The sequence below is a fragment of the Eleutherodactylus coqui genome, chromosome 6, assembly GCF_035609145.1.
Source record: "Eleutherodactylus coqui strain aEleCoq1 chromosome 6, aEleCoq1.hap1, whole genome shotgun sequence".
NCBI classification, from domain to species: Eukaryota; Metazoa; Chordata; class Amphibia; order Anura; family Eleutherodactylidae; genus Eleutherodactylus; species Eleutherodactylus coqui.
Genome location: NC_089842.1, coordinates 661,698 through 675,333, shown reverse-complemented (window position 1 = coordinate 675,333; position 13,636 = coordinate 661,698). Strand labels below are relative to the sequence as shown.

At 53.1% G+C, this 13,636-nt stretch overlaps 1 protein-coding gene across 1 annotated transcript in view; it reads left to right on the top strand.

Annotated features, from left to right (window-relative positions):
- DSCAML1 (DS cell adhesion molecule like 1) overlaps positions 1-13,636 on the top strand; it is a 334,339-nt gene that overhangs the window by 213,472 nt on the left and 107,231 nt on the right. The window contains exons 4-5 of the mRNA XM_066606025.1: positions 12,393-12,539; positions 12,616-12,894. Coding sequence (XP_066462122.1) covers positions 12,393-12,539; positions 12,616-12,894 — 426 coding nt within the window. The remainder of the gene's footprint in view (positions 1-12,392; positions 12,540-12,615; positions 12,895-13,636) is intronic.

The following is a 13,636-nucleotide window of genomic DNA, read 5'->3' as shown; positions in this document are numbered from 1 at the left end:
GGCTACTTCTACATTACTCTGTGCTCTCTCTAGACCTGTCTTCCTTCTTCTACATTACTCTGCGTTCCTCCTAGACCTACTCTTCTTTTACATTACTCTGCGCTCCCCCTAGACCTGTCCTCCTTCTACATTACTCTGCGCTCCTCCTAGACCTGTCCTCCTTCTACATTACTCTGTGCTCTCCCTAGATCTGTCCTTCCCTTACATTACTCTGCGCTCCTCCTAGATCTGTCCTTCTACATTACTCTGTGCTCTCCTTAGACCTGTCCTTCTTCTACATTACTCTGCGCTCCCCCTAGACCTGTCCTCCTTCTACATTACTCTGTGCTCTCCTTAGACCTGTCCTTCTTCTACATTACTCTGCGCTCCTCCTAGACCTGTCCTTCTTCTACATTACTCTGTGCTCTCCTAGACCTGTCCTTCTTCTACATTACTCTGCGCTCCTCCTAGACCTCTCCTCCTTCTACATTACTCTGCGCTCCTCCTAGACCTGTCCTCCTTCTACATTACTCTGTGCTCTCCTTAGACCTGTCCTTCTTCTACATTACTCTGCACTCCCCCTAGACCTACTCTTTTACATTACTCTGTGCTCTCCCTGGATCTGTCCTTCCTCTACATTACTCTGCACTCCTCCTAGATCTGTCCTTCTACATTACTCTGTGCTCTCCTTAGACCTGTCCTTCTTCTACATTACTCTGCACTCCCCCTAGACCTACTCTTCTACATTACTCTGTGCTCTCTCTAGACCTGCCCTCCTCCACCTACATTACTCTGCACTCCTCCTAGACCTGTCCTCCTTCTGCATTATTCTGTGCTCTCCTAGACCTGTCCTCCTTCTACATTACTCTGCACTTTCCTTAGACCTGTCCTTCTCCTTCTACATTACTCTGCGCTCCCCATAGAAATTCTCTTCTTCTACATTACTCTGTGCTCTCTCTAGATCTGTCTTCCTCCTTCTAGATTACTCTGCGCTCCCCCTAGACCTGTCCTCCTCCTTGTACATTACTCTGCGCTCCTCCTAGACCTGTCTTCCTCCTTCTACATTACTCTGCGCTCCCCCTAGACCTGTCCTCCTCCTTGTACATTACTCTGCGCTCCCTCTAGACCCGTCCTTCTAGATTACTCTGCGCCCCTAGATCTGTCTTCCTCCTTCTACATTTCTCTGCACCCCTGCTAGACCTGTCCTTCTTCTACATTACTCTGCGCTCCTCCTAGACCTGTCTTCCTCCTTCTACATTACTCTGCGCTCCCCCTAGACCCGCCCTTCTAGATTACTCTGCGCTCCCCTAGACCTGTACTCCTCCTTCTACATTACTCTGCGCTCCCCCTAGACCCGCCATTCTAGATTACTCTGCGCTCCCCTAGACCTGTACTCCTCCTTCTGCATTACTCTGCGCTCCCCCTAGACCCGTCCTTCCTCTACATTACTCTGCTCTCCTCCTAGACTTGTCCTCCTTCTACATTACTATGCGCTCCCCTAGACCTGTCCTCCTCCTTCTACATTTCTCTGTGCCCCCCCCCATACCTGTCCTTCCTCTACATTACTCTGCGCTCCCCTAGACCTGTGCTACTTCTACATTACTCTGCGCTCCTTTAGACCTGTCCTTCTTCTGCATTACTCTGTGCTTCCCCTAGACCTGTCCTTCCTCTACATTACTCTGCGCTCCCCCTAGACCTGTCCTTCTCCTACATTACTCTGTGCTCCCCCTAGACCTGTCCTTCTTCTGCTTTACTCTGCGCTCTCCCTAGACCTGTCCTTCTTCTGCATTACTCTGCACTCCCTCTAGACCTGTCCTCCTTCTGCATTACTCTGCGCTCCCCCTAGATCTGTCCTCCTTCTGCATTACTCTGCGCTCCCCCTAGACCTGTCCTTCTTCTACATTACTCTGCGCTCCCCCTAGATCTGTCCTTCTTCTGCATTACTCTGCGCTCCCCCTAGATCTGTCCTCCTTCTGCATTACTCTGAGCTCCCCCTAGATCTGTCCTCCTTCTGCATTACTCTGCGCTCCCCCTAGACCTGTCCTTCTTCTACATTACTCTGTGCTCCCCCTAGACCTGTCCTTCTTCTGCATTACTCTGCGCTCCCCCTAGACCTGTCCTTCTTCTGCATTACTCTGCGCTCCCCCTAGACCTGTCCTTCTTCTGCTTTACTCTGCGCTCTCCCTAGACCTGTCCTTCTTCTGCATTACTCTGCACTCCCCCTAGACCTGTCCTCCTTCTGCATTACTCTGCGCTCCCCCTAGATCTGTCCTCCTTCTGCATTACTCTGCGCTCCCCCTAGACCTGTCCTTCTTCTACATTACTCTGCGCTCCCCCTAGATCTGTCCTTCTTCTGCATTACTCTGCGCTCCCCCTAGATCTGTCCTCCTTCTGCATTACTCTGAGCTCCCCCTAGATCTGTCCTCCTTCTGCATTACTCTGCGCTCCCCCTAGACCTGTCCTTCTTCTACATTACTCTGTGCTCCCCCTAGACCTGTCCTTCTTCTGCATTACTCTGCGCTCCCCCTAGACCTGTCCTTCTTCTGCATTACTCTGCGCTCCCCCTAGATCTGTCCTCCTTCTATATTACTTTGTGCTCCCCCTAGACCTGTCCTTCTTCTGCATTACTCTGCGCTCCCCCTAGATCTGTCCTCCTTCTATATTACTTTGTGCTCCCCCTAGACCTGTCCTCCTCCTTCTATATTACATTGTGCTCCCCCTAGACCTGTGCTCTGTTTTCTCCACCTCTTGCACCTGTTCTCTGCCTTCAACACAATTGATCATGCCCTCCTGCTACAATCTCTTTCCTCCCTCAGTATTACAAACTTTGCCCTTTCATGGATCTCCTCCCGCCTTACTGACCAAACATTTAGTGTCTGTCAGTCACCACATCCTCACCTCACTCTCTTGGTTGATGTCCCCCAAGCCACTACTCTTCTCCATCTCCATCTCTGGTAGACGAGAGCTCATACAATCCCAGGCTTTTCAGTACCCACTTTATGCCAATGACACTGAAATCTACCTCTCTGGCCCCGATGTCACCTCTCTGCTATCCAGAATTAAAGAGGGTCAGCCGTCTCCTCCTCCTACTACTATTTCCGCTTCCTACAACGTAACATGAAGAAGACTGAACTCATCATCTTATCCCCGCCTCAATCATCACCCCCATCATATTTATCAATCACAATCAATGGCTCGGCAGTATATGTAATACTGCCCTCTGCTTCAACCACACATTAAAGCCCCCACTACCTCAAACTCAAAAACATTCCATCGTCCCTCAATCCTGCGCCACCAAAACTGCTAGTGCCTGTCCTCATCATGTCCCGTTTAGACTACTGCAACATTTTCTCTGTAGCCTCCCAAGCAGCATGAATCGCTGACCCCTTCTTGTCAGCCGGTCAGAACATGTCAGCACCGCCATCTAATCTGCGGCAATTACAAGCAGCTTCCTGTCCACAGGGGCCGATATTCCTGCAGAACCATTTCATCACTGAGCGGGATCTATGCTACAATGAACTTCTGTGGTTTTAAAGGTCCAAAGAGTCCAACGTGCCACTAGATGTGCGACTCGAATAAAGGAGCCATTCAGTGTATGTCCACATTATGGCTCCGCTGGCCCCAAAGCGCAAAATCCACAACAATTCTGGGTTAAATGTGCATGTAAGACGTGGATGCACCCGTGTGGCCCATGCCTCCATGGATGCAGCACCCTTCTGCATTTGGACAAACGCCGCTGTGGTCGTCGCTTGTGGGGTTTTTTAGCTAAAGTCAAAAGTTAATTTCAAAGGAATGGGAAATATAGGAAGGACGTCAACTTCTTCCCGCTGGATCCGCTTTGGCCCCAAAAACCTGCATCATAACCTGTGGGGTGGTTTTTCCACACTTGCACCTTGTTGGAATGACCATTGATGAGGTTGTCCAATCTCCTGGTACACATATATAATACGGCGTCCTGCTTCCTAGTAACAGACCGCACTTCCCGCTCACAGAGGCTTGGTGGGCAGAGCAGGACGAGGGTTGAGTGCGCCTCGGGCAGCAGAATGGCGCGGTATGTCATGTGCGAGGTTCACAGGAGTCCGGGCACGGCTTTCTGTTGTTTTACAGTGTCATCTACCGTCAGGATTCGCACTAAGTGGCACGTGTGAAAGCAGTTACAGCTGATTTCTAGGTAGCCAAAGGATAAGCAGCTTTACCAAAGCTGGAGCTACGACTTCTCCGCCTAATCTCTGCAGCCTAATGGCTCGCTCCATCGTTCTCTGTATAATCCCTTTGCTGTGCAAGAAGTCATTCTCTACATATTGCTACCCCATTATATTGCCTAATGCTCCCCGCTCTTGTATGTAGAAAGTTCGTACCCCCAATAGATGTATGCAGTTCAGTCTATGTGACATAGACCTTGCAATGATGTCTGTTGCTCTGACCACTGCACTTTCTCTCTATCCTTGATCCACAACAGAGACCTTAAAGGGAAACTGTCTACACCCTGTTGTGAGCGTGCACCATGGAGTGTAGAGAGAGGAGCATGCACTGTAGAGTGCACAGATGGGAGCGTGTGTCAGGGAGTGCACAGATGGGAGCGTGCACTGGGGAGTGCACAGATGGGAGCGTGTGCCAGGGAGTGCACAGATGGGAGCGTGCACTGGGGAGTGCACAGATGGGAGCGTGTGTCAGGGAGTGCACAGATGGAAGCGTGTGCCAGGGAGTGCACAGATGGGAGCGTGCACTGGGGAGTGCACAGATGGGAGCGTGTGCCAGGAAGTGCACAGATGGGAGCATGCACTGGGGAGTGCACAAATGGGAGCGTGTGCCAGGGAGTGCACAGATGGGAGCATGCACTGGGGAGTGCACAAATGGGAGCGTGTGCCAGGGAGTGCACAGATGGGAGCGTGCAGCGGGGAGTGCACAGATGGGAGCGTGCAGCGGGGAGTGCACAGATGGGAGCGTGCAGCGGGGAGTGCACAGATGGGAGCGTGCAGCGGGGAGTGCACAGAGGCGAGCGTGCAGCGGGGAGGGCACGGGTGGGAGCGTGCAGCAGGGAGTGCACAGATGGGAGCATGTGCCAGGGAGTGCACAGATGGGAGCGTGCAGCGGGGAGCGCACAGATGGGAGCGTGAGCCGGGGAGTTCACAGATGGGAGCGTGCGCTGGGGAGTGCACAGATGGGAGCGTGCAGCGGGGAGTGCACAGATGGGAGCGTGCAGCGGGGAGAGCACAGATGGGAGCATGCAGCGGGGAGTGCACGGAGGGGAGCGTGCAGCCGGGAGAGCACAGATGGGAGCATGCAGCGGGGAGTGCACGGAGGGGAGCGTGCAGCGGGAAGTGCACGGATGGGAGCGTTCGCCGGGGAGTGCACGGATGGGAGCGTTCGCCAGGGAGTGCACAGATGGGAGCGTGCGCTGGGGAGTGCACAGATGGGAGCGTGCACTCGGGAGTGTAGAGATGGAAGCGTGCACCGCGGACTGTAGAGATGGAAGCGTGCGCCACGGAGTGTAGAGATGGAAGCGTGCGCCACGGAGTGTAGAGCTGGGAGCCTGCGCCGCGGAGTGTAGAGCTGGGAGCGTGCGCCACAGAGTGTAGAGCTGGAAGCGTGCACCGCAGAGTGTAGACCTGGGAGCGTGCGCCGCGAAGTGTAGAGCTGGGAGCGCGCATCGCGGAGTTTAGAGATGGGAGCGCGCACCGCGGAGTGTAGAGATCATAGAATCCTAGAATGGTAGAGTTGGGAGGGACCTCCAGAGTCATTGGGTCCAAACCCCTGCTCAGTGCAGAGATGGGAGCATGCACCGTGGAGTGTAGAAATGGGAGCAGAGTGTGTAGATGGAAGCGTACACCATGTAGTGTAGAGATGGGAGCAGGCACTGCGGAGTGTAGAGCTGGGAGCGTGCACCGCGGAGTGTAGAGCTGGTAGCGTGCACCGCGGAGTGTAGAGCTGGGAGCGTGCACCGCGGAGTGTAGAGCTGGGAGCGTGCACCGCGGAGTGTAGAGCAGGCAGCGTGCACCGCGGAGTGTAGAGCTGGGAGCGTGCACCGCGGAGGGTAGAGCTGGGAGCGTGCACCGCGGAGTGTAGAGCTGGGAGCGTGCACCGCAGAGTGTAGAGCTGGGAGCGTGCACCGCAGAGTGTAGAGCTGGGAGCGTGCACCGCGGAGTGTAGAGCTGGGAGCGTGCACCGCAGAGTGTAGAGCTGGGAGCGTGCACCGCGGAGTGTAGAGCTTGGAGCGTGCACCGCGGAGTGTAGAGCTTGGAGCGTGCACCCTGGAGTGTAGAGCGGGGAGCGGGCACCGCGGAGTGTAGAGCTGGGAGCGCGCACCGCGGAGTGTAGAGCTTGGAGCGTGCACCGCCGAGTGTAGAGCTTGGAGCGTGCACCGCCGAGTGTAGAGCTGGGAGCGCGCACCACGGAGTGTAGGGCTGGGAGCGTGCACCGCCGAGTGTAGAGCTTGGAGCGTGCACCGCGGAGTGTAGAGCTTGGAGCGTGCACCACGGAGTGTAGAGCGGGGAGCGGGCACCGCGGAGTGTAGAGCTGGGAGCGTGCACCGCCGAGTGTAGAGCTTGGAGCGTGCACCGCGGAGTGTAGAGCTTGGAGCGTGCACCCTGGAGTGTAGAGCGGGGAGCGGGCACCGCGGAGTGTAGAGCTGGGAGCGTGCACCGCGGAGTGTAGAGCTTGGAGCGTGCACCCTGGAGTGTAGAGCACCGCGGAGTGTAGAGCTGGGAGCGTGCACCGCGGAGTGTAGAGCTTGGAGCGTGCACCCTGGAGTGTAGAGCACCGCGGAGTGTAAAGCTGGGAGCGCGCACCCCGGAGTGTAGAGCACCGCGGAGTGTAGAGCTGGGAGCGCGCACCGCGGAGTGTAGAGCTTGGAGCGTGCACCCTGGAGTGTAGAGCTGGGAGCGGGCACCGCGCAGGTTAGAGTGTGTCTGTATTTCACATGTAGAGTATATACACACGGGGCGTTGCGTCTCTGTAATGTGCTCGTTCCCATTTCCTTCTAGCTACAAAAATCCAAATGACAGCGTGAGACATTGTTGACCCCTCGTCTTCTCTCCTCATTAATCTCTTCCTCTCCACAAGTCTTCTGCCTGCGACAAGCACAAAATGGAAAACTGATGATTATTCTCTGATCAGCCTGGAGGGAAGCTTTTAAAGTGTCTCTAGACGGAAACCATGTAAACATAGCCGCTTACTTCACATCTGCATTTTGGGTTGGACCGTTACCCACCAGTGCCGGAGACCCTCCTACTACCCTTTTCATAACAGTCCAGCTCGCCTCTGACTTTCACTTCCATCAGTAGGTGCAAAATTTCAGCTTTGGTCCCCTACTGATTCCCCCCCCCCCCCCCCCGATCGCCTACTTTGCATCGTGGTCTGCCTAAATATATATATACCTTATATAAAGTCAGACGGAATATCCCTAAGAGAGCATTTCTAGATACAGCACCTCTAGTAACCTCATATAATAGATCCCAGCTCTACAGAGATAGTGATTGTGTAGTGTCCCAGAGCATCATCCTGGTCCCCTCCATAGTGTCATACATGTTCTGTCTAATGTGGATGCTCTGTGCAAAGCTGTCATGTCTATTTTCTGTATGTGTGTTGCACAGCTGCAGCGTCTGAAGGGTTAACTCCCTTAATATCATTGCCTGTGAGCCTTGCTGCATGCTGAATGTATCTATCTTACTGTGTCATTCGGTACAAGTGAGGTGATAAAAGTGAGTGCCTGAGAGCGGGGGTGGTTGATGATCTTCCATCTGCCCGTGCTGTTGGAGGACCCACAGTGATGCAGGGAAGCTGATCGGGGAAGAGGATGTTCCCTCTTCCCCGATCAGCTGGAGAAACCGCAGGGGCACAGAGGGAGATCTCTGGTTTCTTTGCAAAAAGCCCCTTCACCAGAGAGCCCATGTAAGTAACTTCCTCTCCCAGTGACTGTACATGTATACAGCTAATATCAGTGCAGAAGTCTACCGAACCGTCTGATCCCCGTATAGTGGTACACCTTTAACTGACACCCATGTGTGCTGAAGTCTATGACAGCGGGGTGATCATTACTGCCATTCGGTGGCCATTGACTTTCATGTCAAGTTGTGTGAATATCTCCTAAGTTTTCCTGCACTGTAAACTCTGCCTACGTGTTTAACAGTCACTATACACTTGTCCGGTGTTATTAATCCGCCGTGTATGAATGCCAGTGTGTGGAATGGTGGTGTCACGAACTGACAACTACTACCCCCCTCATCCTCAGGACTACTGGCCCTATCCTCTGCTGCAGTAACTCCCTTCGGGAGCAGGAGTTGGTACGTGCTACCGAGACAGGTCCACGCATGCACCCTCCCAACTCCAGCTGTATGCTTGGGTAGCGAGTCATTGCCTGCAGCATCCCAAGCAGGGGTGCTACCACTTCTGGTGGTACTTATAGGTTACCACAGCTACCTCCGGGGGTCACAGGTCTTGTAGAGAAGGGGCCTCCATGATATTAGGCAGCGGGTTTCAGTATCTGATCTCTGGGCGCTCTATATGGAGAGTCTACATTACCCTGCTGGAGCTATATGTAGACTGCGCTATTAAAAGCGTGACAGCGGGTGACGATGTGACGAGGCGGTGGAGGTGACAGTTTTGGCACTTGCAGTGTTGACAGTGGCTGAAGGTGGAAATGAATGACAAATTGACTAATAAGCAGCACCGGAACCTGTTCCTCTTGTAAGACAGTGACTGACAAAGTGCTGGAGGGTGGATACGTGCCACCGAGCGGCCTGGGCTCGGTGGAGGAAGCCAGCATTTCTGTGTGAGTAACGCTATGTTACTGACACGTTGTAGTTTGGTAAGTGGCTCCAAGCCGCATAGTCCGGGCCGGCTTTTCCTGGAGTGGTCAAAGTGAAGGGTGGGATGGACACTCCCACGTACCAGGTGGGGCTGGTACCAGGCCTTATAAAGCCTGGGCCTGCAAGTTAGAGATGGACAGAAAGCATCTGGCTGAGAGCCAGAGAGAGGGCTCTGTGGAGCAAGGAGCCCGGCTAGCCCAGCGTGTGGGCTGAGAGAGCCAAAGGCGAGGTCGACAGGGTGACGCCCCTAACCTCAACACCCAGGAGGGTGTGGTGAGACCTCCACAGGTCTGAGGACCGGACTGGCTGTGTACAGCAAGCAAGAAGTATTCTGACGTTTTGAAGTGAGTAGTCAGGAACAAGCTTATGTGTAGTGAGCGCTCAGACGAGCAGGTGATTATTTTATGTTGGCCTGAAGTCAAGGCCTGTTTTATTTGTGTTTCTCTGCAATAAACCCAGGCAAAGCCTGGACTAAAGAACGTTGTTGCCCGGTGTCACTGTCTCTGGCCGCGGATGCCCACGCTGCTACTACCCCTAAACGCTAATCCCTCACACTCTCCTTGTGTTCTCGCCTCACGCAGCTTTTCTTTACTGCACCTGAACAGATTTGACAGCATGGAAGAGGTACAGATGCAGCAAACTTTAAATTGACATCACGTGCCGCTGAAACTGTCAAAGGGGTGAGGCCAAGATGCGAATCCGCCTTGAGAATGTGGGGCTCGGGGTAGTCAGCACGCCCACAAACAGACGAGGAAAGCTGCCACCAGCCTGACACTAGTACTACAGGAATGGCAGAAGAACCACCAGGACAGACATCGGGCTCCCAAGCCGTGGACCCCACTCTATCATGTTGATATGCCCTAATGATGCTATCTTGGCACAAATCTTTAAAGTTTGTTGGATTGGTTAAGGTGACCAGATTTTCCCAGAAAAAGCGGGAGAAAGAGGTGTGGTCAGGGGCGGGGCGTAGCACAACGTATGATTTTACCTCCGTCGTTATAAAAAGTGCAGTGCTGGTGCAAAAAAATCAGGTAGCAAATTCCACAGTATTTGTGCATCCAAAAAATAGTCAAAATACGTATCATTGTGGATTTGGCTGGAACACTGATGTCATACTCTGCGGCGCTGCCGCTCACCTCCTCCGCTGGCTTCCCGCTGTCAGCCCAGCTTCCAGTTCCCAGCGGCCTGCTCAGGTGATGCTGGGCAGGTGAGGTCACTGCAGGCCGCTGGGAACCAGAAGCCGGGGAGTGCTGACAGCGGGAAGCCTCCGGAGGAGGGGAGCGGCAGCGCCGCATCGTATGATGTAATATCTCATACATGTGTTGTCTTATGTGGATGCACTGTACAAAACTGTCATGTGTGTTGCACTGCTGCCGCACCTGAAGGGTTAACTCCCCTAAAATCATTGCCTGTCAGCTCTGCTGCTGAATGTATCTATCTTATTGTGTCATGTGGTACAAGTGAGGTGATAAAAGTGAGTGTCTGAGAGCGGGGAGGGGTCTTCTTCTATCTGTATTGGAGCAGGGTTCCATCTTGCCTGCTGTGGCGACTAACACAGAGCCGCATGGGAGCACCATCAGCTTCCGTGTTGGTAAAGATGGAGGAAGAGGAATGACACGCCATGGTGCATGGAGAGTGGATGTAGTAGGAGTGAGTCCTGTCCAGAGTGAGAGAGCGAGCACAACCCCCAACATCCTACTTCACCTAAACCCGGTACCCTTTCACACTACAGGCATTATTTTTCCTGTGTGGTCGTCCGCCTATAGGATCCCCACACAGAGGTACGTGATTGTGACCCCCACGCGGATGATGTGCGGGGGGCATCTAGGCTAAGTGATTTCTTGCCCGAGAGTATGTGGAGAGGATCTTGTCTTTTGCCTCCTTCAGAGTATATATATATAATGTCCAGGACCGGTGACATACAGATAACGTGGACTATAGGGCCGTATTGTTCCTGTGTTTTCCTCCCACCCTCTGAGCTTCTGCCTGTAACTGCTGCCGTGAATCTACCTGTAATTACCTGTATGCAAAGTTCATTCAAGTAAAGTTTTACCGGGCCCCAACCGTTCCTGAGGACCCGAGGTACCATACACTTTTCCAGTGTGCATTACCGCGCCGCATGGGATAGCGGTGTGAGAACGGTGGCGCCACGACGTGATATACATATAGACTTCCATAAGCATGCCCTCTCGTGTTACCACTCGGTTACACCGTGACAAGGACTACCTCTCCGGCCGCACCCACAATGAGTGGAATTGTAGCACAACACGAGTCCCACATATTTCATAGTGACACCCCTCTACTACTCCCTCAAACATCCCTCTCACCCCGCCATGTTGCAATGACATCAGCTGTGGATACCCAGATGGTTTCCAGTCTGCACCAGCGGCACGTATTTTGGCTGTTTTTTAGATGCAGAATTTGCTGCGAAACTTTTCACTGCGGACATTCTGCAGCATTTCCACCACGTGTAGACATCTCTTAAGTCCGCTTGAGGTACGCTGCAACATGCAAAGTGGCCCCAGTAGTAATAGTGACCCCCACAGTGGCCCCAGTAGTAATAGTGACCCACACAGTGGCCCCATCAGTGATAGTGACATTCTACAGTGGCTCCAACAGTAATAGTGATCCCCACAGTGGCCCCAGTAGTAATAGTGACCCCCACAAAGGCCCCCAGCAATGATCATGCCCTCCACACAGTAACCCCATAATACTAGCGCTCCTTCTTAGTCCCATATACTTACTCTCCTCCTGGTCTTCACAGCGCCGATGCTTCTCCCAGCGCTGCTGACGGCTGCCAGAAGTCTGTGCACCTGCAGCAGCATCCCGGATGCACACACTGACACGGCGCTGCAGAGTGATTACCGGGCAAGGAGCTGCGGCACATCGCCTGGTAATCACTTTAATGGTGATCAGGCGTCACCAGAAAGCGGGACAATGGCTGTCCCGCTGGGGTCCTGGCTGAGGGTGGAAGACAGGTTTCCAAAGCAGGACTGTCCCGCCCAAATCAGGACGTCTGGTCACCTTAGGATCGGTAGTTCTGAACTAATAGAAAGCGCACAATATCTGCCTGTTTTATAGACTTAGCACTCAAGTGTTTGTTGGGCTCCATCTGCTTGTTTCACCCACCCAATAGTCTTTGCGCATGACCACCAGACCACGCAGATAGCATCGGTGCACTACCACAACTATTCCAGTTCCGTACTTCGTGCTGCATTGGGATGTAGTATATGTGCGGGACCCTCCAGAAGCTTGGAAACCGCAAATCACTAGTCACAAACACCTCTGGGCGGTTCTCCACCAACAACGGAACCAGCCAGCGTAAAAGTCAATCCCCCACATGATGATAGTATACAGGCAAACGGGCGGCTTCGAGGCGTCCAGAATGGGGCATTAATCCAGATTCCAGTTGCCCAGTGGAGGGTTGAGCTGTTTTTGTCTTGTTTCTAAGCTAAAAACCACCAAAATCCCGAAGCAGCGACATTTGTGACTGTTTCTTCTCACCGAAGAGGTGTTTGCAGACATCTGGGGGGTTCGGACCCCCATCCGCGTGGGGTGCTGTGATTGGCCTTCCATCATTAATGCTACTTGTTTTCTCTCTTCTAGAGGGCAGATTTGTCACCTCGCCGTCAGGCGCCCTTTACATCCTGGATGTCCAGAAGGAGGACGCCCTCTCCACCTACCGTTGCATCACCAGACATCGATATAGTGGAGAGACGCGACAAAGCAACGGAGCGCGGCTCATAGTGTCAGGTGAGTCCTTGAGCTGCCACAAGAACAGCGTCTCCTTGTGTCCACATTTCACATCTTGGCTTTTCTTGCTCCTCAGAGCCTGCAGAGTCCTTCCCCATCCTCCTCGATGGGTTTCAGTCCCACGAAGTGTTTGTGGGGGATAAGGTGGAGCTACCATGCATTGCCTCAGGATACCCAAACCTAGCCTCTCGTTGGATTAAAGATGGCCGACCCGTTCCCTCCGACAGCCGCTGGAGTAAACGAAATACGGGTCTGAGTATGACAGACCTACGCTTGGAAGACAGCGGGACCTACATTTGTGAAATCACAAACAGCTTTGGTTCTGCGGAGGTTACCGGCATGTTGACCATCATAGGTAAGATACAATCACCCCACGATGCGTACTCCATGAGACATTTGTGCGCTGCGTGGATGTGTCAGCGTCTGCACGCCATTACGGGAACCCGTGAAGACTTCTTTAAAGGGATTATCCCCATTCACAAGATTACTAACTGATCGCTGGGACCTTCTCTGCTCTCAAGAATGGAAGTCCTGCAGGTCCCCCAATGAATGGAGCGGTGGCTGATCGCACACCCCATTCATTCCAATAGCACCATCATGGATAGCTGAGCGCGGCTACATCCAGCAATAGAATAAATGGCACTGCAGCATGCATGCTTGATCGCTGCGCCGTTCATCCGGGACTTCCAGTACCTCCATTCTTGTGATTGTGCCCTTCTTTTCCATGAAGAGGAGATAACTTCTATTAATGGGACAACCCCTTTAACTTCCGCCTTGGCTCGCCATATCCTGAGATGAGTGGAACAAGATGACGGAGGTATGCGCTTTTTAACATGGCATGTAATCTTGTGCCACTCATATCAGCATATGGCAAGTCAAGGGGTATTCCACTCTTTTTTAACCAATAACCTATCCCATAGACAAGTCATCAGTAGTTGATGGACGGGGGTCCGCCGCATCCATCAACTGATCGGTTGTCAGTGCAGTGGGCTAGACATTGTCATCGGTGGTCAGAGGAGGAAGTGAGGGCACCAGCTCTACTCCCATTGTGATTCGTGGGAGCGCCGTACTGCTTCTTCTCATGTCAGTATGTTACT